The sequence below is a fragment of the Aspergillus homomorphus genome (assembly GCF_003184865.1).
Source record: "Aspergillus homomorphus CBS 101889 unplaced genomic scaffold BO97scaffold_4, whole genome shotgun sequence".
Lineage (NCBI taxonomy): Eukaryota > Fungi > Ascomycota > Eurotiomycetes > Eurotiales > Aspergillaceae > Aspergillus > Aspergillus homomorphus.
Genome location: NW_020291890.1, coordinates 376643 through 403782, shown reverse-complemented (window position 1 = coordinate 403782; position 27140 = coordinate 376643). Strand labels below are relative to the sequence as shown.

Here is a 27140-nt window from a genome sequence, read left to right as displayed (position 1 = left end):
GTCCCGAAGACGCTTCGTCTCAGATGAGGTCAAAAGTACATTGTGTCTTTAATTGTCTGTGTCCATTTCACCATCCCGGTCCAGCCGCTGCACTGTTCGCTTTCTGCATGGAAAGTAAACGTTGCAGCAAGTGCTGCATCATGCAGCTGCAAATCAAGTGCTTATGTGGAGAAAATCAATGGGTTCAGGCTGCTTCGACATCATCCATGGGGAAACAATGATCCAAGATCTGCAACCACACATAGCTTGATTGGCTGAAGTGGTAGAGAAGTGGAGCGCTGATTCAGTGTCATCACTCAATATCCGCCATTAGAAAACGTTAAAGCCTCACCCGTGACGGGTCGGGCCCTATCCGTACCGCCGAGCTGGCCAATTTGAGATCATTGCATGTACATACATGTACCTGTTATTTCCCTGGACAACCTGATTCAGCTTGTGAAAGTGCCCCGCTCGATACCCCGCTTCTATTGACAAGAACACACCATGCTCGTTTCAAATCTGATATGCACGTACAGTGAAAATCATTCTCGCCTCGTAGGGATAGGCATCGGTCCTGGGCAAGCAATGCGGATGTGTTTGAGGAGTTAAATATCCGAGATGGCTGCGTGTCTTGTCCTGGCGTTTTTCATGACCTACAGCTTAAATATTGTTTACTGCGATCAATTCCAACAAATTCAATATGTTCCATCCTCTACTTATACCAGTAGCTCTTACAATTTTGATACTCTACTATTGCCTCAGCACCATATACTCACTTTTCCTTCACCCTTTGCGACATATCCCGGGACCTAAGCTGTGGCTTATCTTCCCCGTCATCCGGTACATATCAGCCATTCGAGGACGGCTAGATACTGATATATGTCACTTCCATGCACAATATGGCCCGGTGGTACGCCTCACTCATGACGAAGTCTCCTTTATCACGGCAGAAGCATGGAAAGAGATATACGGACACGGTCATCGCCAGTTGCCGAAAGTACTCAACTCAGCTTCCAACCCGAAGGACATCATCAGCTCCAACGACGCCGATCATAGTCGATTCCGCAAGGCTCTGTCTCACGCCTTCTCCGCCAAGGGCTTGCAAGCGCAGGAGCCCCTCATCAATAGCTATATCGACAAGTTGATTGCTAGACTGCAGGATATCGCCGAGTCTCAGCTCCCAGCCGATATGACCAAGTGGTACAACCTGGCCACATTCGACATCATCGGGGATCTCGCCTTCGGAGAACCCTTCGGCGGCCTCGAAAGCTCCAAGTATCACCACTGGGTCGCGACGGTATTCGAATCCGTAAAGCTGATCCCGTTCACCATGTTGAAAGACCAATATCCCATGATCTTCGGGCTCCTTTCTCTTTTCGTGCCTCAGACGCTTCTCGATGCACGCAAGCGGCAAGACGAGCACACCAGGATAACGGTGCAGAAACGGCTCCAGCATTCGTCGGCCGACGACCGCGCAGACTTCATGGACTCGATGCTGCGGCACCGTGGCGGCGAGAAGGAGGACGCTGCCTTGAGCGACGAAGAGCTCGTGGCCAATGCCAGCATCCTCATCATTGCCGGCAGCGAAACCACCGCCACGCTCCTTTCCGGCCTCACATACTGGCTCTTACGGAGCCCCGACGTCCTCGCAACCGTCACCGCCGAGGTTCGCTCCGTCATGAAGACAGAGGCCGAGATCACCTCCGCCGCCGTGGCTGCGAAGCTCCCCTACCTGCTTGCCTGCATCGAGGAGGCGTTGCGCATGTATCCTCCCGTGCCAACCGGACTGCAACGCATTACCCTCGACCCGATTTCCATCTCGGGCTACGACATTCCACCTGGTGTAAGTACACAGCGAATCTATTCTTGACATCATTAGCGAAGTAGTAGTAGTAGTCCAGCTAACAAGAGCCCATCTCCATCTCCACCTCCAGACCAAAGTATCAGTCCACCATATGTCCGCTTACAGATCCCCCATCAACTTCCACGCACCGGACCGCTTCATCCCGGAGCGATGGTTGCCAGACGCGAAGACCAATCCCAACTCGCCATTCTATTCGGATCGACGTGACGTCCTCCAGCCGTTCTCTGCGGGTCCCCGGAACTGTATCGGGCGGAATTTGGCTTTCGCCGAGATGAGAGTTATATTTGCGCGGGTGTTGTGGAGCTTTGACCTGCAGTTATGCGAGGAGAGTGTGCATTGGTGCGACCAGAAGACTTATACACTGTGGGAAAAGCATCCGTTGATGTGCAGGTTGTCTTTGAGGAGCTCGGATGCCCCATAGATGATGCTCTTGGAGGGGCTGTCGTTGGATTGAAGTAGCTTATGCAGTGGCTTGAGGAAGTTTATAGTGGGATAATCCGGGACTGAGCACGTATACCACTAACCGGCATCGTTGTTGTATTGCACGGAAAATATCCTTAGGGGGATTAGCTTCGTTTGATCGATTCTGAGTAGACGGATTGATAGACCAGACCATCCCGTACGTAGTCGTAATCAGTTCAATTCCGCTGGATTGGTGGCTCAGTGGGTTGATACAGTATCATTCCCCCAAATACTTACTCGGTCCACTCATGCCATCGGACTGATTCGAAGTTACCACATGCTCTATTGCCGCACGATGATATGTATGATGCTTGCCCAGAAGACTCAACTCGAGGTGCATCCTCGAGTGGCAGAGTTACTTTGTCCTGGGGGCCCGTCTGGATCGAGGTTGATAAGAGAGTGTTTTGTGTAGCGTACTGTACTGTATTTCCCCGCTAGCCAGCAATTTCGGCTAAAGCCTCAATCGCAAGTACAGTGAAGTTCAATAATCGATGTCAATGTATAATTATGTGAGCGACAATAGTGACCCTGGTACATCAAGTAATTCCTCCACAGTGTAGGCAAATGTTCATTGGAAGTGTTCTATATGCATATGTTCTCAGGCTGGAAATTCCCAGTCATTGAGTGTGTCAGAGCCTGGAGACTGTCGTCTATCGCTTAACCAGACTTGAATCCTTATCTCGGTGATTCATGGCACCCCACCCCCTTGACAGCCTATAGGAGGTTCTCCAGCACCCACAGAACGGAACAGCAATAAACCCGGAGCGGTAGCGAGAACAGGAGTTCTTGGGTCAAGTTTAGTGCGGGACTCCGATTCCGCTGGCTCGGCAGAAGAGACGCACTCGATGCCTGCCCCTACGTCAGAGCCAGGAGGTGCCAACAAAAAGGGAACAGGGTTAGAAATGCCTCAATCCAAGGCAATCCCATGTCTGCAAGCGAGACTGTCATTTGTGGAAGATACGGTCGAATAGATGAGATCTCCTGATCGAGTACGAGTATCAGATCTCTTGCGCGTGGCCATGAGGTATATTCTCATCCTCGCTCGATAGCGAGGGTTCCCGATGTGGCGTGCATACTAATGAGGGCTCTCGATTGGTGCATCTGGGTAGGATCAGCCCACATCAGATACCCGAGCGGGTGGGTGGGCTGTGTGCCTGGATGACGATGATGGTGAGGGTGTTGGTGATGGTTCTACTGAGTACTCGTACAACACTATGAAACCTACATTCTACGCACGGTGTAGTCTGAAACGACATCCCACCGATGTCCGTTGCCTGACACAACCCATCCTGGAATCCAGGTTGGTGCCAGTGCCGGTGCAAGCGAGCTGGACGAGCATCTGACAGCGGACATCGCCGGTGGTCCGGTGAGACACGTGACCTGGTTTGAGCGGTTTGCAGACCGGATACCCGAAAGGAGACAGAACAGAGTTGGCCGGGCCTCCAGGGGAAAAGCGAAAATGCGACCGCGCCCTCATCAGCCCTGCTTCTCTTCCCTTCCAGATCCTCATATACTGCCCGGTGTTGCGCGATCCTTGACCTGGTCGATTCTTCCTCCTCAGTCTCCCTGAAAAACCATCCAGCAACCAGCAACCAGCAACCAGCAACCATGGCTTCCACCTCAGGTGAGTGAGAGAACGTTTGGTAAACAAAGATGCCAAGAATAGCGTCCATCCTCAACGTGCACCTGCGAAATCGGCGACCGCCCGCCCATTCTGCCTTTTTCACCTCCATTTCCCTTTCTCCCTCCCCAGCTGAGCTTTGTCCTTGTCGTTGCACCTTGTGTCCGCGCTGCTGGTTTTATCCTCCAAGTTAAACCCAAAAATTGTTTGACGAGAGCTGGATCACGGCCGACGTGTATTTTCTCCTGGGTCGTTCCTGGTTACCGTCGGGGCATCAAGTGTGACTCAAACGCTGTTCCCCACCCACCCCAACAATGTCTTCCTCCATACACTGTTTCTCTTCCACCCTCACAAACCTCACCCGGCTTGCTCCTCGATCGCTACCCTCATATTCCACATCAAGCATGTCACAGCGTCTGGGAGCCAGCATGTTGCGTTCTTCTTTTTCCCGCGTCATGCGCCCCTCCTTCCAACCAGCCGCGGCTACCCGATGCCTCTCAACCACCAGGCGACAGGCCTGTGCTAACACGCCTGCTTCCCCCTCAGATCGCTTCATGTCCGCCCTGCACCAGAACAAGAACTGGGCCGCGAAGATTGCCAAGGAGGACCCCCAACTGTTCCCCACGCTCGCCGTAGGTCAGCAGCCCGAGATCCTGTGGATCGGGTGCTCCGACTCGCGATGCCCTGAAACCACCCTGCTGGGCCTTAAGCCCGGCGACGTATTCGTGCACCGCAACATCGCCAACGTGCTGCACGCCAGCGACCTCAGTTCGTCGGCCGTGATCGAATACGCGGTCAAGCACCTGCGCGTCAAGCACGTAGTGGTGTGCGGCCACACCAGCTGCGGTGGCGTCGCAGCCGCGCTGGACAACAAGCAGCTGGGCATCCTGGACCCGTGGCTCATGCCGCTGCGCCAGCTGCGCGAGCAGCACCTGGAACTGCTCAAATCCCTCTCCACCGACGAGGCCAACCTCAAGCTAGTCGAGCTGAACGTACACGAAGGTGTCAAGACGCTGAAGCAGAAGAGCGTCGTGCTGGACGCCATCCAGGAGCGGGGCCTGCGCGTCCACGGCCTGATCTATGATGTCGGCAGCGGCATGCTCCGCGAGCTGGATACCAACGAGCCCGAGGAGGCCATCAAGGCGCGTCTCACTTCGTTCAAGACCGATGTCTAGCGAGGATCGATAGGATGGACGGGGTGTTTATTGTGATGGTGGGGGGTTTCCGGTGTTGGGTTCTTTGTGTGTCTGGGTTCAGAGGAGTGTCGTGTGCGTCGTCGTGTTCATTTCAGCGAAATCCGTCGGATCTTGGAATTTTTGTTGTTGTATTCAATCGCACCTTATTGTCTGCTTCTCGTGAGCGAGACGGGACCTGCCTATATTTGGGTTAATCAAGCCTTCTTCTTGTTCTCCTGTTTAGACGATCATCCTGATGACTCACACTCATCGTAAATTGCACCAGACACGTCTGCGTCCAGCACAGATGGCACACACCATCTTGACCTCAGTGAGCATGACTCGCAGTAGAGTAGTAAGAGTCGAGCATGAATCCAAGTGAACCGGAGATCAAAAATCCAACCTGTATAGCATCGAAAGGAAAGAAGGAAACGAAGCAGCGTGAGAAACGAATTCGAAAATCCTGCAGAAGAAGCCGGAGAATGTGTGATCGGGCACAGCCTGAGACCCTAGGTGAGTGACTGACGGGGGGGATGGATTAGTTCATTAGTTAATAATGCGTGTGTTCCAGGCTGAATCAACTTCTCCGCAGCCTTAATCATCGTGGCCCATGTCCCAATCAGGCAGGCCCGGGCATTCGAGTGGAACTGTGCTGGCTGGATGGGGTTTAGACTCGGCCGAAGCGGCAGTTCTTCGGAGGTGGACTATTTGCAGTGGGTTTAGTATGACGAGGTCTTAGTATTCATACATTCAGGGTAATTTATTGGGGTTCTTCGAGTCTAGATACATTGAGTCATGATTCGAATTTGTATCAACAAGAGATGCTGTCTTGAATGTCTTTACTCTGTGAGATGGCCGGGAGGGTGTGCTCTGCTCGGAATTGCGAGTCATCGGTCGGGTAGTCAATGCAAGCACCCGACCCGCGCAGCCTAAGGCTGAAACAAACCTCAATGTACTGTACCGGTAGAGCAAACAACGTCTGAACTACGGTGTGAGTCTCTACAAAATGCATAAATACCCCCAATCCAATCTATCAAGAACGAGTCAACGTCAAGAGTCTATCTCTGACTCTTTCGGACCTTTAGACCCGCGACGTGACGGGTCATCTTCCTCCAGTTCGACAGGTGCAGCACCAGCACCAGCACCACCCCTCTCCACGGTATGCTTCCCCCCCAAAACACCCCGATAAACCTCCCTCTCCTCCCCCTTCAACCCCAACCCAGAGGGATCCCTACTCCTCAAGAACCGCTCAACCCTCTCATCCAGCCCGCCGCCCCCATTCTCCTTCTGCGCAGCAACCGTCTTCTCGCGCCGCGCATTGAGAAACTGTTCCGATTGCTCCGTAACCTCCCACAAGCGATCCTCATACCCGCCGCTCAACCGACTAATCCACGACGCCTGCAGCGCGCCACCCAGCAGCGTCAGCAGCACCAGAAACACCACGAAAGTTCGGTTGTCGACCATGTGCTGCTGGCGGCCGCGGTGGCGGTTGTGCCAGCGCTCCCAGTCCTCCCAGGTGGCGTTGGCGAAGATGGGGCCGTAGTCGCGGGAGCCGGGGCGCGCCCATGGCGGGATGTTCTCGTCTGTTGCTGGGGGAGTGTGTTCGGTGTGCGGGCGGTGGACGTTCCAGCCTGTTCCGAACTGGTCGTAGGCGGCGCGGCGGGACGGGTCGGAGAGGAGTTCGTGCGCGGCGACGAGGATGTGGTAGCGATGGATGCGCAGCTCTGGGGTTAGGTCCTTGCTGAGCGGGTGGTTATGGCTTGGTCGGTCCGGGTGGTAGATCTTCACGAGCTCGTAGTACCTGGTTTTCGTGTAGGGTGCGCTGCGGTCGAGGTGGAGGAGTTCGTACGGCGTGAAGGTTGGGGTTGTTGGCCATGTTAGGTCGGGGTGATGGTGGTGCTGGTAGTGGTTGTTGGTGCTATTGGTGCTGCTGTTGGCGTAGTAGCGCTGTCGCGGGATGGAAAGGTAGTGTGGTGGCGGCGTTGATGAAGAGCCGTAGCTTGCGTTCAGTAACTGTAGCCCGCCGAACCGGATCGCAACATAATTCCGGAGCATGGCGGCATGGTTTCGTCAGGAGAGGACGATAGAAGTCTTCTCTCCTCTACTGGTCTGCGGGGAATTCGGCGGTGGTGGAGTGATACAAAGCCTCCCCTCTCCGGGACGCTCGGCCATCGATGAAGCAAGCATAGCCCGAGCGGGAGGCCCCCGTCACGTGCAACTAGCTCATCAAGCTCCGATCACTCCAACTCGCGCACCACTCCCTCATCCTCATAAATTACTTCAATCAACCAGCACAAATGCCAGACTCACCAGACCACACCACCCGAAGACGCCACCGCTCCGCATCCGGCTCGCCCGCCCCGCCCCGCGATCGCCGCGAGCGAGCGCGCGATTCGTCGCGCGACAGCAGATCCCGCCGCCACGACAGCCACCGCAGCTCGCGACGAGACAGCTCGCGCCGACGAGAACGCCGACGGTCGTCCCGCAGCCCCACAGACCGACAGCGGAATCGAAGGGACGACGACCACCGGCGCAGAGACCGGGAAAGAAGCCCCAGGGAGGACCGGGACCGACGACGCAGACACCGTGACGAGGACGACGACAACGACTCTTACCGAGAATCCTCGCATCGCCGACGGCATCGCGATCGCGACGACGACCGCAACAAATCCTCTCGCCGACACCGCGATGGCGGCCGCTCACGCTCGCGAAGTCCCGCCCCAGTCCGCTCGGGCAAACCGCTCCCCTCACAACAAGACGCCTACACGTCATCCGATCTCGTGCCGCAAGACGGCAGCGCGCCGGTAGTCGAGAAGGAGAAAGCGAATTTCGGTCTGTCGGGCCGTCTGGCGGCGGAGAGTAACACCGTCAACGTGAACGGCGATGCCGTGGTCCTCAAGTACCACGAGCCGCCTGAGGCGCGGAAGCCGCCGGCCAAGGACGCCTGGCGGCTGTACGTGTTCAAGGGGCAGGAGATGTTGGAGGTGGTGGAGCTGAATGTGCGCAGTTGTTGGCTGGTGGGCCGCGAGCACTTGGTGGTTGACTTCCCGCTGGAACACCCCAGTTGTTCGAAGCAGCACGCCGCGATCCAGTTTCGCTACGTGGAGAAACGGAATGAGTATGGGGATAGGATCGGCCGGGTGAAGCCCTATATTATTGATTTGGAGAGCGCTAATGGCACGACCGTGAATGGCGATGCGATCCCGGCCGGACGTTTCGTCGAGATCAGGGACAAGGATGTGCTGCAGTTTGGCATGAGCTCGAGAGAATACGTCCTTATGCTGCCGAGCCCGGAGTAGGCCTATACCTGGACGATGATTGATCGACTCATTCTCATGAGGCTTCAATTTGAATCATCTGGAAATCCATCTCGGCGCTTTAACACTACTCTGGGTGGATTGGCACAGTCCCCTCACCCGCTCACACCCCTGCAGGCTGCAGCTTGCAGACCAGTTACAGCCAAGAGAGTGTCCAAAAATACTCACATTCTGTCCTCGCCTTGGGACAGGTGTATGATAACAGTCCAATGACCAAAGGCGGTGTATCAAAGCGCATCGAAGCCAACACAATGACACCGACGTACGCACAGGACTAGGGAAGCTACAAGGCCCAAGAAACAGATAGACAATGCCAAGCATGTATGAAATTAGCCAATGTATGCAACGAGATATCAATAACTCAGTAAACCTCCATGCCATGAATCGCCATGCACTAGGAAAATGGAAATCATAGGTATATGAAATTGGGTCACGAAGAACGGAGAGACCGCGGACCGCTCAGAGAAACACCACAATCTCTCCCCGCTCATTCATCTTGAGACGCAAGGTCCGCCACAGTTCCTTTTCGTCATCGATTCTCCGCTCGCGATCCGCGCGACTGCGACCCTGGTCGCGTCCCCGATCGCCATCGAACTCATCGGTGAAGTCCTTGTGGAATCGTTTCAGGACCTTGTTCACCGAGAACCCGCGCTGGCTCTCGGGGCCCTTGGTCACCAAAGACAAGAAGTGGGTCGCCATCTGCCGTTGCAAGCCATCCGGCACCGAACTCTTGGGGTAAATCGCCACCTGGCGGCCGTCCTCGTCGTGGTGGGAATCGGGGTTTTCAATCTGCTTCTGGCGTCGCGAGGGCCGGTCTCCCTCGGTCTGAGCGCTGCTCTTGCGCTTGGACTTCTGGGCGTCGGACGGCGCAGCGGTCTTGATATCGCCGTTTTCGCGGATCTTGTGGGTCTTCTTCGAGCGGCGGGTCTCCAGCTGGCCATTGGCACTGCTCCCAGAAACGGAGGAACCCCCAAGCATTGAGGAGACGAACCGTTCAGCACGATTCTTCATCGAAATTCCCAAGCCGGCGTCGGCATTGTTCTCCTTCGCGTCACGTCGAGAACGCTTGATGGGGGACGAGGTTTCTTGGTAACGCCGGCGAGAGTCACGCCCCTCCTCATCGTCCAGCGACGGGGATCGGAGCATCCGGTTCAAGCCTCCGGTCAGTCCGGAGTGGTTCAGCATCGGGGTGCCTGGGTGGTTGACAACGCTCGACGGGGCATCCAACATCGGGGTGTCCGCCTCAGGGTCGTGATCTTCGGTGCGGCGCTTGCGCTTCTTCTCGCTCGTAGCACCCTCAGCCTTGGAAGAGCGATCCTTCTTCTTCTTGGGTGCAGGGGTCATGAACTCCATTGAGAGATTGGGAGCCTTGTTGTCGTAAGGCGACTGGTTGATAGGACCAGAGCCGTACGAGAAGCCGTTCTCCTCGTACGCGACGTCGTATGCCTTGTTGTCGTCATCTCCATCTGTGTCGACGCGAGCCAGCGACTTAGTCGCCTCGAAGACCGAAGGCGCGTTGGCGACCATCTTCATCTGCTCTTTGTTCTCGTTCAGAGAGACCTTGGAGGCATTAGGAGTGCCTTCCGGGACAAGATAGTCGAAGACGTTGACCGGCTTGTCGGTCTTCCCTTCAGCGCGCGGAGTCTTCTCCACACCGGCTGGCGGAGGGCTGGGAGCCGGTGGCGGGAGGTTATCAGTGTCGGTCCCATCCTCCACGTAGGGCGCACGATGGCCTTGAGGGGTCTGGTTCGCGTTCTTGTTCTGGTGTTGGTTTTGGTTCTGGTTCTGTCTTCCGTTGTTCTGCCCTTTCCGTTGGTTGTTCTTGGCCGGCTTCTCTCTGTACAGGGCACCTTGATATTTCTGCGCCTCGGACATGCAGGACTACGGAATGGAAGTCAGTCTTGGGCAACACAAAATAAAATGCCAGTAGCTAATCCTCGACGAGAACGATGACAAAATATCATGGGAAGTTTCGACGTACCGTGTGCGATCTGTAGCTAGTGCCCTGGAAGTGGACCATGCAGTCGATACAAGTATAGGAAGCGCCGCGACATTGGTTGCGATGAGGGTCGAGCTTCTTCTTGGTGAGAATATCACCACACGCCTATTTTGGTGGTTGTCGCATGTTAGCAAACACGATTGGCCGTGATCGAAAAGGCACTCGCTCGATCAACGAAGTTTTCAGTGTCGCGCGACTCACCTCGCAGGAGAAGGAAACCATTTTCTCGAGTGTTACTGGATTGAACTGCGATCTGATCGGAAAGCCGTTGCGCGAGTTGAGAATGCGACGGTAGAGAAGGAAAAAAAGAAGAGGAAAATCAAAAATCCGTTGGATGGGTCCAGCACAATTAAGCTAGACTTTCGGAGGACCCGCACTGGACCTGACGGGGACTGGATCTGATTTGAAGACTTGAAGAAGGGAAGACTAAGGCCGGTAGACTAACAGAGGCGGCGCGCGATGAACCGCGGGTTGACTGACTGATTGATTGACTGACTGACTGTTGTCCGGGACAACAACAACGCGAAACACGAGGTCGTACTAAGATGACAGAAGATGGAAGAAGCAACGGAGGGGAGTCAAGCAATCGCGTGGGGAGAGAATCTGCAGAGAAACCCTGCGTTTGAGAATTCGAGGGCGTGGCAGCCTTGCGCAATGCTTTCGACCCCTTCCTTCTCTTTTCTTCCCCCGGCGCGTCTCTTGCAGCGGAACGAATTGAAGCCGATTGATTCAAAACAGGACAAGAAATTCCCAGTAACTTTCAACGTGCACTATTCCTCTCGGAGACTAGTCAGTGGCTGCCTTCCGATTCAGGCATCAATCATCCTTTCCCCCCTCAATGTAACAAGAAGAAGATGCAATGTACGGAGTAATGTTGTATAGTATCGACCAGAGACTCAAGTCCACCTTCGACACTCGCTCGAGGAAAACTCTGCATCTCATCAAGGCCTCCATTGCAGCCAGTCCGATGACCTGCCTTGAGTTAAGTAGTGAAGGAAGGACAAGGAGGTGTGGCGCTTGTGCATCGAAACACCAACACGGACTTGTCAGGAGACTGAGTGCTTTGCAGCCAGCCCGACTATTCAACCAGTCGCCGCTCTCCTCCACCCTTCCTCCCAACCTATTAGTGGGTATAGCGCCTGCGCGCGAAGGGCGCGACGCCATCCCCCGGACGATAAAAGATACTTAGCCAGAGAGATACGAAGTGGCCTCTTCTCGAGCGTGCTCTCAACCGCCCTTCTCATAAGATTGGTGTGCGGGGATCGCCGGTCTGGAGCGCATTTAAACTTCCAGCCCGAGGTCAAAGTCTACAGTGCAGCCCGCTAAGAGTCCAGAGACACAGTGCTCTGACTGGACATGGCAGATCGCTATATATAGCGCTCATCCACAAGAAAGTACCAGCAACAGGTGGTATGCGCCGCAAACATTCCGAAGCGGGTTTCAGCCTTGTCTTCTCAAACAGAAGCCATTGGGATCTGCCATCTGGACACTACACTTCTGATTGGAATTTATGCTGCGTACAAGCTCAGGAGAATCCTCTCACATCTAGGGGCGACCTTAAGGTGCATTGTACTTTTGCACGCATGGTCAGCCGTGCCTGTCATGAAGGTTCCATTCCAGTCATGCGCTCGAGTCTGCATACCCTTCACACCACTCATGCAGCTTCCACACCCCTCTACCCGCACCTGCGCACAACCTCGCTGCTATAGTGCGAAGTGTTGATGAACTCACTCAGGGTTTGTTTTCATCCAAAATTTGTCCGTGCACAGCTAGAAGCCATGCGTCTATGCCAGGGCAGCTATGCGCATCAGGAGTCAGACGGCCCGTACCCAGGCTACTTCGGCTACAGGGACCACAATGGCGTCATTGCTTCTGTTGTCCGCGTTGATGTCGGATAATAAACCTGTACTACACTGAATGCCCAAGGCTTTGGGCGGCGAGTGAAACAGCCACCACACGATCGTCACTGCAACGCCAGCCCCTCGACCAGAAGATCTTTGTGTCGGACAGCCCTCACGGGACCATGGTATATGCGAATTTTGGAATAATAAACACTAGAACAGTATATAGAGCAAAAGTTATGGTGCACGAACCGGCTCGATGCACCCAGCGATCCGGCACTGGTGGATTATGTGTAGTAGATGGTAAGTCACAAGGAAATGGAATGGGTCGGTGGTGTCAAGACTGGGGTGCACAGAGTTCATCCTCGAGTGGTCCTAGATGGATCTGGTCAGCAAGGCATCCATGATCATGGAATACGAGCGGAGCACCCACGGTTCCTTGTTAATCTCGACGGGGGGTGGTGTGCCATCGCCCTCGGCCTCCCTCCGGCCACTAGGCAGATCCTTGTTCGTAGTCGCCTCCTGGTCCTCGTCCTCTTCGTCCTTCGCACAACCGCAATCGTAGAAGTCGCCGATGTTGTTGCAGTCGAACTCCGGCTTCTCGAGCATGATGTTCACTTCGTTGTGGATGAAACACCCCCATCCGGCCGCTGCATTGCGTGACGACACCTGTGGGGGGTACTTTTTAAGGTGTCCTTGGAAGTGCGAGGCGCATTCGCCACTAGGAACGATGCAGTCAGTATGCGACGGCATGGGATGCTGGAGATACGAGTGGGTGGTACCAGGGGTAGAGTCGCGCAAAGAGATAGATGAAGGAGCGTAAGGTTTCCTGTTGCTCCTCGGTCGGGTCTTCGGGATACCGAGCCAGCATGGTATGGAAGTATTTCCACGTCGCACGGCCTAGTTCCGCCCTATAGTTTTCCACAAGTGATTAGCATCAACGAGATATGCAGGCTAGTTTCAAGCACGCTGGGAGTCATACTTTGCGGTCGCATTCCCTAGCTTGGGCATGACCACCTCCCCTTTGATCAAATCATCCTTCGAGGCCACGGCCGGCGCGGACTTGTCGAGGTGGCCGGGGGCACGAACGGCGGGACTCGGCGGGCCTTGAGGCTGGATAAAGAAGAGAAAGATTAGGAAGATCGTAATGAATGCGCCGGCAAGGAGTTGCCGGGTGATTTGGCGATGTGCCATCGTGGAGTGGCTGAACTGCGCCCACGATCCACTTGCACGTTGAAAGACGCATGAAATTGGGGAAGACAGATCGCCGCATGATTCTGGGATGATTGACAGCGGTCGGAGCCGGGACAGGGCTGACCGCCTTCACACGGCAGAATCAGGCTATGGGAGCCCCTTAAGACTACTATGATACTCGAGTAGGGTCGAGAAAAAGGCTTAGCTGGATGGTAGTAAGACCCACTCCAATTCGATATTTAGTTCATACAACCACGAACGAGGACGTAATTTTCCCGTACCTAGTAGTAGCTGGACGCCGCAAGTCAGCCAACGCCTTGCGACTATTGCTCGAGTTTGCAGAATCGCCGGCATCATTCGGGACAAACTCTTGTGGCCCGTCACCAGTACACGCTTCCTCTTCCTTGAATTTCTCCTCGGGCTACACCCTCTTCAGATGCCTCACTCCTTGTTTGAAGCGGGAAGCATTGAGTATCTCCGGCATCGTCTTGGGCTTGATGTTCTCAAATAGATTTTCGTCGTCCAATGATCTTCCCAGTAGTACTTCCCCTCCGATGTAATAATATACTCCATCTCTCCGAATAGAAGAAGGGGATTGAAAGAAGCAAACACAAGAGACTAAAAGGTACATTTTCATTTGTTGTCTCGGCGCTTAATGTATCCTGCGATGATTCACTCTTTGCTTCTACCGAGAATTACTGTTGCTGTTGATATCTTCACCCTCTTCCCATTTTCCTGCAATACCACCTCACTCCCTCGTACACATGATTCTCAGAACGCCCCACTGGTGGTTGCACGGGAATACTCGGTAGCCTCAGTTCACTGTCCTAGATTGTGACTGAGTACGTGGACGACCGGTATGAAACCGTTTCCCCAACCTAGCTGTGCTGGTAACCTTGTGCCGAACCGCGAAAACGAGGAATGAGGATTAGTGGGAGACAGACTCAGGAATCCGGGTGATGTCACGCTGGCGGTGAATTGGACTTTGACAGCTGATAGTAGAGAAGTATTGTCGTAGATGGCGCACGAAGAGACACAAACTGCAAGGAGGGCATAACCAGAGACTATGCTGTCAGCATTAGCCTCGGCTGTTGTGCTCTCTGACAGGCAATCAGCCGTCCCTATTGCGGTGACGGAAACAAGTGGCGGATTCTAGAAAGATGTTGATGGGCCATAATGTTGAGACGAATCGGCTACCGAGTCTTAAAGGCCACTCGGATCAGCTCAGTCGAGCCTTGCGTCATGGGACAGCTCTTAGTAGTCCAGCCTCACCGTAAGCCGATCAGGGTGGCATACGCCCCAAGACTCAGGGCTGTGAGTATCACCACCACGTTCCCGCTGGTCCTGAATTTGTGACGATTGATCCCGTCCTCGCCCACCTCGGAAAAGAATTGCCGATTGCCTTGCTGGCGACGGAACAGACCGATGATGAGTACGCCCGTCCCATAGATGGCAAACAGAGCCCCCGTGCTGTAGAATTCGCTGGTGAAGATCTTGAGCACGACCAGAGCGAAGGAGAACTGGGAGAGGGCGGTGCGGACGTAGGCACCTTCGAAGGTTCGTTGTGCAGCTCGAACTTCAACCATCTCGTCGGAGGTGAGTGCCACCGTGCGGGCCCGGTGCATTCGCAACCGGTAGCGATCTGCCGCGCGACGCTGCGGGAGGGGGTCAGTATGAAGTGTGAGACTGGCAAAACGGCCCGTTCAACATGGTAAAAGTATGAAGGGGTAGCGAGAGGCCTAGAAGAGCCATGCCGTTCGACGCACCTCGAACATCTTGCTGCGTCATACAGGTTTCTTATCAGTTTGTCCTATAAAAAGAGGATGAGCGGTGCGACCCCGCAGATGCAGAGTTGACGGCTTCCCAAAGCCACCGACCGAGTCGTCTCTAATGTTATCAGACCGATGTTTTCAGGAAAACTTGGAGAACATCTTCCTTGCTGCTTCTTGAAAATTGAGCGATCGAATGCAGAGAGGGAAAGAGAGAGTCAGCTGGTTGACCGCCCAGTTAGGTCATTTCTTTCTCTGTTTCCGCTCACGTGGACCAGCTGCAGCTGGAATTGGCTTAGTTTCTGGAAGCGATATCGCATCAGTCCATTGGACATGTCCCGCAACACATCGCGTGTTGACGATGTTTCTGCGAGTTCTGGCGAGTCTTGCGATGCCACACAGACTGTATGTAGGTATGCAGGTTACTAAAGCCGCGAGCCCCCACGTAAGATTTGTGGTTTGGAGTTGTGCTGAAAGTTGAAGTAAGGGGAAGTGAATTCCAACGATGCAATCAGCCAGCCAGCCTGGTTTCTCCACCAATGACGTTTCTTCTGTCTCTAATCCGCACTGTCAAAGCCCGTCGGCTATCGACATTCCCCAACTCGGGCGGAATCCACCGCCTCCCCCATCTTTTGAACGCTTATCAGCTCTCTCGGACTTGAAGCCGATCATCAACTTCTCCAGTTCTTTCCTGCTCGGTTACTAAAATGGGGGTCTAGGCATAGCAAGGCCTCACCCAATTTGCTTGGTCCGGCCACTGCATGCCGCCCCAACTCTCACTCCTGGGCTACTCTGCTTTTCTTCACTTTTCGTCTTCTCCTCTTCTCTTATCGCTCCTCCTCTTCCCTTCTCCCCCATTCTGCCCACTCCATTGTCTGTCATTCTCGATCGGTGGCTGAGCTCTGCGATCCGTCAACATGAGCAAAGTATTTGATGCGGCGGAAGGTACGTTGACTCCCTTCCCACTATCATACATTATACACTCAGTCTTGGGTAAACTATGCCGACCGGACTGATGGCTAATTTTCGCTTCAGTCGCAAAGCACAACACACCCGAGAGCTGTTGGGTAATTCTTTATGGTAAAGTCTACGATGTACGGGCGACCTTAAGCGATCTCCGCATGTCTCAACCCCCATACATAATTACTAACTTCACTCTTGCTACAGGTCACCGACTTCTTATCGGAGCACCCTGGCGGTGCTAAGATCATTCTCAAGCTTGCCGGCAAAGATGCCACCGAAGAATACGACCCCATTCATCCTCCAGGCATTCTAGAGGAGAATCTCAAGCCCGAAGCCATCCTCGGGACCGTCAACCCCGACACACTCCCTAAAGTACAAGCAGAGCCCGCGCCAGAAGCAGCAGAAGTGGAGGGTCCGCTACCGATGGAATCTCTTCTGAATATGGACGATTTCGAACAAGTCGCCACCAAAAACATCAGCAAAAAGGCCTGGGCCTACTACTACTCCGCCTCGGACGACAAGGTTACGAAGCATTTCAACACCGAAGTCTACCGGTCGATCATCCTCCGACCGAGGGTATTTGTTGACTGCACCAAGTGCGACCTGGATACCACCGTACTGGGTCACAACCTGGGGATGCCCATCTATGTATCCCCCGCCGCCATGGCTCGCCTGGGCCATCCTGCGGGTGAAGCCGGTATCGCGGAAGCGTGCCGGAGCTTTGGGGCCATGCAGATCATCTCCAACAATGCCTCCATGACGCCGGAGCAGATCGTGCAAGACGCCGCGCCGGACCAGGTCTTCGGATGGCAGCTGTACGTGCAGGTCGATCGCAAGAAGAGCGAGACGATGCTGGCGCGCATCAACAAGCTCAAAGCTATCAAGTTCATCGTTCTCACCCTGGACGCTCCGGTGCCCGGGAAGCGCGAGGATGATGAGCGTGGCAATGCAGTCGGGGCATCGGCACCGGTGGCCAGCGCCGCGATGGCGGCGGATAAGAAGGCCGCGGGGGAGTCGGCCCAGCTGGGCGGCGTGGGCCGGCAGCTGTTCGCCGGCACCGATCCCTCGCTGACGTGGCAGGAGACGCTGCCGTGGTTGGCAAAGCAGACTGATCTGCCCATCATCCTGAAGGGTCTGCAGACGCACGAGGACGCTTACATTGCGTCGCTTCACACCCCCCAGGTGAAGGGTATTATCCTGTCGAACCATGGCGGTCGCGCGCTGGACACAGCGCCTCCGGCGGTCCACACGTTGCTCGAAATCCGGAAATATTGCCCCGAGGTCTTTGACAGGCTGGAGGTCTGGGTGGATGGCGGTATCCGCCGTGGTACGGATGTTGTCAAGGCGCTCTGTCTCGGTGCTAGGGGAGTTGGTGTTGGCCGTCCGGCACTCTGGGGACTCGGTGCCGGTGGTGTTGAGGGTGTGAAGCGTACTCTGCAGGGTAAGTCCCTCACCGTCTTGGCTCAAATTGTTACTAATTTCATCTGTAGTTCTGTCCGATGAGACAAAGACTTGCATGCGCTTACTCGGTGTTGAAAGGGTCGAGGACCTGGGTCCTCAACACGTAAGTTTTCCTTCAGCTTGGTCCACATTCTCCTAGCTTACAATTGCAAAACAGATCAACACCCGTATCGTCGAGCAACAGATCTACGATGGCCCTTCGGGCTTAGATAGTGCACGGAAAGCATTCCGCGCGAAGTTGTAGCCAGATCACTTAATGCAGTACGATTTCTTTCCTATGATTTATCCTTTCATAGCCTCATCATGATGCGCTGGAAGGTTGCTTGATCACAAACCGGTTCAGATGAACATAGGGACCAGGCTGGGTGGCATTCGTGACTTTGTTATGCTACTGTCGATACCTTGAAACATTTCCGTAACAAAGCTTATTGTATTCCAATCTTTACCTTGTCATTAGCCGATCTTTTGGATACTCAAACAATCCATTTATCGACATTTTTCGAGCGTGATGCCTTTGTGCATGACCTGCTCTGCGGCCAAACTCGTTGGGGTGGCGTGACTGGGGTTCCTTTGTCAGGGAAAAGCGAAGTTCCATCGTCGAAGGAAGGAAAGCAACCTATCTTCCTTTTGTCGGTGCCCGTCGTTGAGTCTTTCACTTCTTTCACCTCCCAACGACAATACAAATACATTGTTTTGGGGGACAGATCGTTGACATCATATTTCCTCGAACCCGCAGCTTCCTTTGCCTTGAGGATGCAGCATGGCTGGCTTGCTTTGCCATCGTCGAGGCTTGGGGAGTGTCGTTGGGTTCGCGTGAAGGTGCGACCTCCCTGTTCATTTTTCCCAAGCTAACACCAGTCTCGTTCAGTCAAACTACCATGATTCGAGTGATAGAGCCCCCAAAGTGTTCTACCAGACGGCCTACAAGCAACAATGACGATGTCCTCGAAAACTTCCTTTCGACCGGACGAACGCCTCGTTCAAAGGACGATTGTCATTGTTTTTAGGAGCCTTGTGCTCATTCTTTCGACAAAGCATCTTTATCTCCATTGTTGAATTAACCTCACAAGGTGATTATCGACTCGAAAACGGGAGCCCAACCAGTTTCTGGAGACATTCAGATAAATTGAAGACGATATCCTGAACATGAACAGCAGTCTTCTCATACCTATATAGTAACAGAAAAACGTGTTTGATAGCACCTGGCCAACATAACCGTGCTACACAACACCCTGATACGACAAAATACAATAGCAACAAAACCATGTCAGAAGGAGAGAAAAGATCTAGTAGCCAAGCTGGCCTCACAGAGGACGAACATGGGGACAGCTTGGCCATCCACGTTGACGCTGACGTCAATAATCAAAATGGTAGTGGTGGTGACGACAGCGAAGTCGAGAGACAGCTAGTCTCCGCCTTGGGCGAGGTCAGCGGCAACCGGCAGAAGACCGTCCTCCCGCCTCCCGACGTCGGTGATGCAGGCATCTCCGACGAGGAAGTGCACGGGGCGGACGGCCACGAGTCGTCGGCTCATGAAGGGGACGATGAGAGAGAGACTACGCCGCCGCCGGGAGCTGAAGACGATGACAAGGAGGAGAATTGGCAGCCGACTGCGCAGGAGCAGACGGTGAATGCCGAGAAAAGAAAGGCTTCCGATGCGGAAGGAGAAGATGAAGAAGAAGAGGCAGCAGCAGCACCGCTGCAGGCCCCGAAAAGGAAGATCAAAAGGCGCAAGAAGTACGAGGCGGAGGCGGATCATTCCGCCGCGATTCGAGCCAGATACGAGAAGATGCGGGAGTCACGGACTCCCATTGCTTGCGACCGTTGTAAGAATCTCCGGAAGGAGTGCACAAGTGATATCGATGGCTGTCTCCAATGCAAAGCGGCGGGGAAGGAATGTATGCAAACCGACCCCGTCACTTTGCGAACGGAGAAGCGCGGAGATTCGCTCAGAAAAGATGAGTTGATTCACATACTGCGTGCGGAGAATCGCAAACTGCGCGAGGTCATTAGGCGGTTGGAATACCAGGTCCAGCTTCAAATGCGAGGCCAGATCAATGTAAGTTACTCTGCCGCTTCAATCATTCGCCCACAGTCTAACCCGAACGTGTTTGGTATGAAGCCTCTGGGCACTTACCAGTTTCAGCCACGCTACAGGAATCGCACTCCTAGTCCCCCCGGTAGCTCACCATGGAGCAATGCAACCCCAAGCAGTGCCGAGAAGGGATCGGGTTATCTCAGCAAGACTGGATTTTCTCCCGTGAACAACCGGGCGTTAACTAGGCCCGGGAAGCCGACGAATGCGGAGGATCCGAAAAAGACAGGCAGTCCAAGCGAGCGTCATGCAAATGCTCCCAAGTCCCGGGCTACGGGCAGCGAAGGTTCAGGCGGCTCTGGTGGCAATAGCACAAGGTTCCCACCGGCGGTGCCTGCTGAGGAGCTCGAACAAAGATTGAACCAGGGAGCCCGGGCACGGATCAACAATCAATTCGAGGCGCTCATGGCAAGGGACCCGGACTTCAACCAACGGGCTTACTCTGGGGCGGCGGGCTATGAGAGCCCTGGTCGGCCACGCCTCAATGGACCCGGGTACGCGAGCCCGTTTGTCAATGACTACATGGACTACAGCAGTAACAATCCCTACGCCGTCCCAGCCCGTGCCAGTAGCGGGATCCGCCCCCATTACGACGGTGGTTTCATCAACGAGCAGCCTGCGTACCGGTTTGGCTCCCCCGGTTATACTAACCATCCTCAGAGGCAAGGACCGCCGCCGTACCCCCGCGCGTACAACGATCGCCCCAACCAATTCGAGGACTTCGTTGACCCGCGCCTGCAGTTCGAGGATGACCGGCCACCCAAGGACTACCGCGCAGCTCCCGAGGCGACTAAGGACAGTTACTACGACCTGCCCGACACCGGGGACAGTTTGTTCGAGGAGCCGGACCTGGAATTTGCGTACAACAGCTACTTTCCGGATGAAGCCACTTCCGCTGCCGCTGCTGAGCAGGCCCGCGCAAGCAGAAGTCGTCTGAAGCCTATGCACCGGGCGTCGCCACGGGGTACTCCGCCACGGGGTACTCCCCCCTTCAACAGGCCCAAGAGATCGTAGCTTGTGAATATGATTTGACTCTTGTGATGCATGAGTGCATGTTTGCGTTTTGAATCTGGCTAGATGTGTTGTGGTTGGATTTCTTTTGCCATTTTATATATATATAAGTACGGATCGAGAATTGTTAAAAGGTATTCCGCTGATGGCTAACAGTCTTCCTTTTTCTCTTTAAAATAAAATTCCCCAGTCCATGACTTCTGCAGATCATATATGTCAATTTCTTAGGATTTCTTCGGGTTATTAGACTCATTAAGATTATCTAGAAATCTTAGTAGAATAAATCCATTATAGAATACCTTGTATATGTATATTCATACACATTTCTTACATTAGGGAGGCATTTGGGGAGCTTAAAGAAAAAGAAAAGAAATAATCTTTCGTATTGAACTAATTTAGCTTGAGTTTCAATTAGTCACAATGCTTGAATCGTTAATGCTTTGTCCAAAGAGGATAGAGCCCTACTGGTTATCAGCGTTGTATCAATAACAATTCTCTATACATACTACTAGTGGATCCAGTCTGTCAATTGATCTCGCGAAAACTTCCCCCCAGTGGAGACTTTCTCCAGCAGAAAGTGATTGATTTCATACAAGGACTCTATAGCTACGGAGTACTATGGGTACTAGGTGATCTTCAACACCTGCCCGCATGTAGCGGGCGACGCTTCCTTGTGTATGGGCGAGTAGGATGGTTAGTCACGTGCATCCGCGCGAACCTGCCCCCCACCGCCGCAAAACTTTCCATCCTACGAATACTTGGATCCCTTCAAGAAAGGCTACCAGAAACACACCAGACGCTCGTGCTCTGAACCGACACCTGCAGCCTCAAGGGGGACAATTTATCTCGACCCCAAAAACAGACATCCTACACGTTCTCCGCCTAAACCCAAATCCCCATCCGCTCACCACTCCCCTCCCTCCCCCTCCACCACAGAGCCAACCAACGGGCTCCAACGAGAACTACCATGGCGCAAAAACTGCACCTCACATTAACGACGACGCTCACGCTCCTCGAGCAATTCCAAACGGCCATCACCACCAGCACATCCACCTCCACCTCGACCCCGCCTCCGAGCTTCGCAACGGAGACAACCAGCAGCGCCCCCGAAATCAAACCCAAAGACGCCCTACCGCTCCTCAGCGCCTCAGCACTAACACTCAAATCGCAAATCACGAAACTCTCCCTCGTAACAATCACATCGCCGTTCACAGCCGCAGCAGTACAACCGGTGCTTACGGCACTCAACGAATCCGTGCTCCCGTCGCTGGTGACAGGCGCGCTCCTGATCACAGCGACGGAGCACACGGTCGCGTTCCGCACCGAGGCGCACGCGCTTACGAAGCTCGCGCTCACGGAACTCGCGGCCCTGTTGCACGAGGTGCAGACTATTTCCGAGAAGAAAACTACGGAGCTTGCGCAGGCGGAGAAGGACGCGGTGACGGTGGCGGCGGGGCGGGCGTGGGAGACGTGCGATGCGCTGATCGATCTTGCGGGCAAGGGGGTGGTGGGGTTTGTGATGCGGCGGGTTGAGCAGTGGCGGGATCTTGTGCGCGATGCCGTCGGAGAGATTGAGGAGTGGGATCCTGATGAGGAGGGGGATGAGTTTTTTGATGAGCTTTTGGGTGAGGATCATACTGGACACCAGGATGAGGGGGGGGATAGTGAGGATGAGGATGAGGATGGGGAAGAGTCGGCGGCGCTGCATGCGCAGAAGAAGGACACGCTGCGCGTGCTCAGGCCGATCGCGCAGGTGTATCCCGCTATCGTGACGCATCGGCTCAAGAAGACGGCTGATGCCGTGGCTGAGGTGCGCACGTTGGAGGCGCTGATGGGCTGTCTGCGCGAGATTCCGGAGCTGGTTGATGAGGTTGCGGGTGCGCTTTATGAGGCCAATCCTGAGAAGTCACTGCGCTTCTTGGGGCTTGCGAAGGAGAAGGCTGTTGCTGCTTTGCAGCTGGTTACGTTGCCTTGGCAGGGGGCTGGTGAGGATAAGTTCTCTGCTTGGGCGAAGACGTGGTTGAGGGTTATGAATGAGCTGAGTGCGTCGGTTTTTGGGGGGCAGGATTGAGGTGCCTGGGAAGCTGAAAGGAAGGGGGGGTTCGGGGGTTCTCCCCCGGAAACGCTTATTATACTACATGTATATGTGTGTAAGAGCCAGACGAGGCTGAAGAACATTTCCATGGACTGCATGTCTTCATGATACTTCGTTGCGGACAACCAATTGACGTGATAGTCCCAGAGTTCATTGATTATACATGAAGTGTAAGCTAGAATTACGGCGACACACAGGCGGTTCTAATGATTCGGGGCATGGCCTAGGATAGATGTAACGGATTGGAAGAGATGGCATTGTCTTGGTTTATCTGGATTGTAATAGTACTATTCCGGCAGGTAGAGTAGAAGGCATATCTACCACTGAATATATCTCACATGTACCCGGGCGACTGCAGAATAGCATAGGGCTGTTTGTAACCCATTCTTAGCACTTGATTTGTGCAATACTTCTCGCATTCTACCAATCTCACCTTCGTCACCATCTTTCGATTGCGCGCCCGATCTAAGAGTGTTGTGCGTAGGATATCGCTGCCTACAGTCATGCAAAGCAAGATTATAGAGTCTATGGACCAGTTTCAAACAGCACACGACAGGGGACACGTGCGCAGGCAGTGGTTCCTGCGGCAATCCCCTTGCTCGACCTTGGTTGGTATGTGCCTTGCGGAATGCCGCCCACAAGGACGCTGTCGCAAGACGTCAGAGTGCATGGCTCATTGAGTTGATGGATACGCGTTACGAGACACTTTACCTGAAAGAGATGCATAATCTTGGTCTTCATGGTTTGGCTGGTTGTGGCTTCTATCACGAGGGAGCGTGGAGAGTCGAGACCTGCTTGCTGCCTGGTTGCGCAGGAGTGGCGGCGAGGGCAGGGAGGCTCGGACGGATGATGTGCGCGATGAATTAGATTGAGGACCTTTACGATTGCTGGACTGCGGACGACAAGATAGGAAGTAACAGTCGTCAGCGAGCTGAGCCTGATGGCAGTTTGTCACTGAATAACTACCCCTGATCGGCCGTCCATTGCGGAAGATCAACAAATACATTGAGCCAAGCTTAACTTAGGGTTCTCCATCCCTGGCAGGACACTCACTGCCCTGCACTGCGGTATGCAGGCGCCCGCCCGCGAGATTCCTCCTAAACCTGGACAATCCTGTCTAGACTTAGTCTAGGTATGTAGGAACAATCACATAAATAGAGAGGGCCCATGTTTCTAGCCTCGAGGGCTGGTGTGCGACTCTCCGACGACTTCCCGACTGTGTACGCCCGCCATCCCTGGGCGAGATCCCAATGTTCGACTAGGCCTTTGTGTTTGTGAATTAGGTCTCGAGGGTTTGTATTTTCCGACTCGAGGGAGGTTGCACTCTTTTCTTCCCTGGATCGGTCCTGTCTTTTACCGTAGTTCGTTTGTGTATTTGGTATTCGACCCAAGCGTGCCAGCACAATGGCGCACTCGACATTCGTTTTAGTTTGTTTATCATGGTTGTCGCTTCTGTCCATGGTCTTCGCGAGGCCGCAAGATGGATGGCGCAAAAATGACTCAATGCCTGGGGTGAGAAGCTCAGTCGCTGCGCAACGATTGGCCCCCAATCCGACATTGAGCCTCCCTTCGAAGAGCTATCTCCCTGATCCTACGTGCGTTGTCGAGTTACCTCCTGAGAAAAACCCAGAATGTGTGCTCACAGTCACAGTGGAATTCCCTTCGTTATTCAGAATCGCACCGCGCAGCCTTGGGTGAGCCTCAACGGGCCCGCTGTTCATGAAACCCTCGCGTCGACATCCACCTCACTCTGCTCCAGCAGTAGTAGTAACTCCGGGAGGTACTGGTACGAGGAGATCGAGCACAACGGCGAATCATCGTTCCTTGACTCCGGACACAAAGAATCGTACAAAGTGTTTCGCAATGTGGTGGAAGACTACGGCGCCGACAATACAGGTCGGAAGGACGCGTCCGCTGCCATCCAGGCCGCAATCCAGGGTATGTGTTGTGTGCCCTCTCTCCCCCTGGCGCATCGATGATATGACAGTCACACTGACTCTCTTTGCGTGCACGCAGCCGGTCCATCGAACGGGCCTGATCGTGCATCGCACTCAATGGGCACCACCGGACAACCCGCCATCGTCTACCTACCGGGTGGAACCTACCTCCTTCAGAGCTCCCTGCAGTTCTTCGTTGGCACCGTCCTGATCGGAGACCCGACCAATCCCCCCGTGCTGAAAGCCGCGGCCAACTTTCCAGACGACCACATCATCTACGCCAAGGACCCCAATTTCGGCGGCACCATCAATTTCTACATCGGGATGAAGAACGTTGTGCTCGACTCGACGGCCGTGGGGTATGACAAGAACATCGCGCTGCTCGACTGGACCGTGAGCCAGGCGACTCAGTTGACCAACGTCGGGTTCAACATGCCGACGGGGACCGCAACTCATGTCGGTCTGACGACCCAATATGACTATAACAGCAATCTGATCATGGTATGTCTTGCCTGTTGTTGATGTAGAAACGCAGAGCTGACGGTCTGAAGAACGACCTCTGGTTCAAAGGCGGTGCGGTGGGAATGAAGCTCAATGGACAACAGTGGGTGTTCAAGAACCTCAGTTTCGTGGGGACCACCACCGGCGTGATCGCGGGGGGCACGGACATCACCTTCATGGGATGCCACTTCGAGCAATGCCAGACCGGAATCGACGCGCACGGAACATCGGGATCCTTAACCGTCATCGACACCAGTGCGATCAGCGTCGGCACCTTCATTACCTCGGGCACCTCGAACACCGCCGGCAACTCGATCGTGCTGGAGAACATCAGCAACTACGGTAACACGGTCAAGATCGGCAACACGATTGTGCTGAGTGGAGGCGTGTCGGACACCTGGGTACATGGACACTTGGTAAGCTCCACACCGCGATGCACTCACTGCCGGGTAGTGTTGATTGCTCATGCACGATCTAGTATACGGCGGGATCAAACCAGATGCAAAGCACGAATGGGCAGCTCGTCACCACCGTGCGTGCCTCGCCTCTGCTGTCAGGAAACAAGTACTTCACCAAGGCACCTCCGACGTATCAGGAGTACAGCGCCAGTCAGGTCCTGAACATCAAGAACGTCCCTGACAAGCCGGTGTACGGAGACGGAGACACGGACGACACGCACAACATCAATGCCATTCTTTCGAGCAACAAGGACTGCAAAGTCATCTACTTCCCGGCCGGCACCTACATCGTCACCGACACCATCCTCATCCCCAGCGGCAGCCGGATTATCGGCGACTCGTTCGCGTCGATGATCAGTGCGGTAGGCAGCAACTTTGAGAGCGAAGCCTCTCCTCGGGCGATGATCCAAGTGGGATACCCCGGGGATGTCGGTGTAGCCCAAATCAGCGACCTGGTGTTCACGGTGGCCGACATCCTGCCGGGTTGTCAACTCGTAAGTGTCCACCCCTTTCTTCCCCCTTGCATCCACCGCACCTCAACCCCACATCTAACCCACCTCCGCGTGCGCAACAGGTCGAAGTGAACATCGCCGGCAAGAACGCAGGGGACGTAGGGTTCTGGAACGCGCATTTCCGGATCGGCGGGGCGGTAGGCAGCCAGGTGGAGACGCAGTGCAGCGGGCGGGCGGAGGACTGCAAGGCGGCGTACGGACTGATACACCTGAGCAGCACGTCGTCGGCGTACATCGAGAACATGTGGGGGTGGACGGCGGACCACGACCTGGACGGGGACAACGCGCAGACGATCTCGACGGGCCGCGGGATGCTGGTGGAGGCGACGGCGGCGACCTGGCTGATCGGCACGGGCATGGAGCACAACACGCTGTACCAGTACAACTTCGAGTACGCGCGCAACGTCTTCTCGGCGCTGCAGCAGAGCGAGTCGCCCTACTGGCAGGGCGTCGGGAACACGCTGGCCCCGGCCCCCTGGCACGAGCATCTGATCAGCAGCGACCCGGACTTCTCGGGCTGCGACCCCGACGACGCGATCTGCCGCATGGCCCTCTTCGAGCGCATCCGCGGCTCCTCCGATCTGTTCCTGTACGGCGGCTGCAACTGGGTCTTCTTCAATGATAACGGCGACTGCAAGGCTGGCGATTGTCAGAAGAACGCCATCCAGATCGAGAGCTCCTCGTCCATCTACCTGTATGGCACTAACACCAAGAGTACCACCAACATGGTCCTCGAGGGCAATGTGCCCGTCGCCCGTCAGAGTGAGAATGCCGGCGGTTGGGGTGGCGTGATTGCCGCTTACCTGTATGATTCGTGAGCGCGGAGCAGAGGACGAGGTATATAGCTTTATTTCTTGGGGGTCTGAGACTCGATATCTGTGAATAA

The 27140-nt window shown here is 54.6% G+C and overlaps 12 protein-coding genes across 12 annotated transcripts; 8 read left to right on the top strand and 4 right to left on the bottom strand.

Moving 5' to 3' along the window:
* Window positions 1-679: 679 nt before the first annotated feature.
* On the top strand, window positions 680-2371 carry BO97DRAFT_468029 (cytochrome P450; the record flags this gene model as incomplete). The annotated part of the gene is made up of 2 exons (XM_025699701.1): window positions 680-1822; window positions 1914-2371. The coding sequence occupies 2 exons, from the start codon at window positions 680-682 to the stop codon at window positions 2262-2264; spliced, it is 1494 nt and encodes a 497-aa protein (XP_025555009.1). The 3' UTR covers window positions 2265-2371.
* Window positions 2372-4330: 1959 nt separating this feature from the next.
* BO97DRAFT_421104 (carbonic anhydrase) lies at window positions 4331-5101 on the top strand (the record flags this gene model as incomplete). Its single annotated transcript, XM_025696699.1, has 1 exon — window positions 4331-5101. One exon carries the CDS (start codon window positions 4331-4333, stop codon window positions 5099-5101), a length of 771 nt encoding a protein of 256 aa, XP_025555008.1.
* A 774-nt stretch (window positions 5102-5875) lies between these two features.
* Window positions 5876-7238, bottom strand: BO97DRAFT_403089 (J domain-containing protein). The gene has a single exon (XM_025694656.1). It carries the CDS (start codon window positions 7154-7156, stop codon window positions 6152-6154), a length of 1005 nt encoding a protein of 334 aa, XP_025555007.1. The 5' UTR covers window positions 7157-7238; the 3' UTR covers window positions 5876-6151.
* A 153-nt stretch (window positions 7239-7391) lies between these two features.
* BO97DRAFT_403088 (putative FHA domain protein SNIP1) lies at window positions 7392-8761 on the top strand. Its single transcript, XM_025694655.1, has one exon. It carries the CDS (start codon window positions 7399-7401, stop codon window positions 8398-8400), a length of 1002 nt encoding a protein of 333 aa, XP_025555006.1. The 5' UTR covers window positions 7392-7398; the 3' UTR covers window positions 8401-8761.
* On the bottom strand, window positions 8639-10936 carry BO97DRAFT_176164 (LYAR-type C2HC zinc finger protein). Its single transcript, XM_025690343.1, has 3 exons — window positions 10619-10936; window positions 10400-10522; window positions 8639-10299 (listed from the first exon to the last, which is right to left on the bottom strand). Exons 1-3 carry the CDS (start codon window positions 10637-10639, stop codon window positions 8878-8880), a joined length of 1566 nt encoding a protein of 521 aa, XP_025555005.1. The 5' UTR covers window positions 10640-10936; the 3' UTR covers window positions 8639-8877.
* Window positions 10937-12617: 1681 nt separating this feature from the next.
* Window positions 12618-13452, bottom strand: BO97DRAFT_431612 (flavin-linked sulfhydryl oxidase ERV2; the record flags this gene model as incomplete). Its single annotated transcript, XM_025697498.1, has 4 exons — window positions 12618-12633; window positions 12692-12979; window positions 13041-13169; window positions 13241-13452. The coding sequence occupies 4 exons, from the start codon at window positions 13450-13452 to the stop codon at window positions 12618-12620; spliced, it is 645 nt and encodes a 214-aa protein (XP_025555004.1).
* A 1268-nt stretch (window positions 13453-14720) lies between these two features.
* Window positions 14721-15227, bottom strand: BO97DRAFT_411143 (uncharacterized protein; the record flags this gene model as incomplete). The annotated part of the gene is made up of 2 exons (XM_025696169.1): window positions 14721-15107; window positions 15219-15227. The coding sequence occupies 2 exons, from the start codon at window positions 15225-15227 to the stop codon at window positions 14721-14723; spliced, it is 396 nt and encodes a 131-aa protein (XP_025555003.1).
* A 20-nt stretch (window positions 15228-15247) lies between these two features.
* BO97DRAFT_176126 (uncharacterized protein) lies at window positions 15248-16019 on the top strand. Its single transcript, XM_025690342.1, has 2 exons — window positions 15248-15626; window positions 15709-16019. Exons 1-2 carry the CDS (start codon window positions 15418-15420, stop codon window positions 15881-15883), a joined length of 384 nt encoding a protein of 127 aa, XP_025555002.1. The 5' UTR covers window positions 15248-15417; the 3' UTR covers window positions 15884-16019.
* BO97DRAFT_383601 (FMN-dependent alpha-hydroxy acid dehydrogenase) lies at window positions 15688-18105 on the top strand. The gene is made up of 5 exons (XM_025693375.1): window positions 15688-16166; window positions 16257-16315; window positions 16389-17625; window positions 17675-17748; window positions 17803-18105. The coding sequence occupies exons 1-5, from the start codon at window positions 16139-16141 to the stop codon at window positions 17887-17889; spliced, it is 1485 nt and encodes a 494-aa protein (XP_025555001.1). The 5' UTR covers window positions 15688-16138; the 3' UTR covers window positions 17890-18105.
* Window positions 18106-18649: 544 nt separating this feature from the next.
* BO97DRAFT_175994 (Zn(II)2Cys6 transcription factor domain-containing protein) lies at window positions 18650-20400 on the top strand. The gene is made up of 3 exons (XM_025690341.1): window positions 18650-19704; window positions 19768-20234; window positions 20300-20400. Exons 1-3 carry the CDS (start codon window positions 18910-18912, stop codon window positions 20310-20312), a joined length of 1275 nt encoding a protein of 424 aa, XP_025555000.1. The 5' UTR covers window positions 18650-18909; the 3' UTR covers window positions 20313-20400.
* A 1117-nt stretch (window positions 20401-21517) lies between these two features.
* On the top strand, window positions 21518-23078 carry BO97DRAFT_475465 (uncharacterized protein; the record flags this gene model as incomplete). The annotated part of the gene is made up of 2 exons (XM_025700410.1): window positions 21518-22793; window positions 23044-23078. Exons 1-2 carry the CDS (start codon window positions 21719-21721, stop codon window positions 23076-23078), a joined length of 1110 nt encoding a protein of 369 aa, XP_025554999.1. The 5' UTR covers window positions 21518-21718.
* Window positions 23079-24477: 1399 nt separating this feature from the next.
* BO97DRAFT_337192 (glycoside hydrolase family 55 protein) lies at window positions 24478-27072 on the top strand (the record flags this gene model as incomplete). The annotated part of the gene is made up of 5 exons (XM_025691484.1): window positions 24478-24784; window positions 24863-25284; window positions 25335-25700; window positions 25763-26236; window positions 26317-27072. 5 exons carry the CDS (start codon window positions 24478-24480, stop codon window positions 27070-27072), a joined length of 2325 nt encoding a protein of 774 aa, XP_025554998.1.
* Between the last annotated feature and the right edge of the window lie 68 nt (window positions 27073-27140).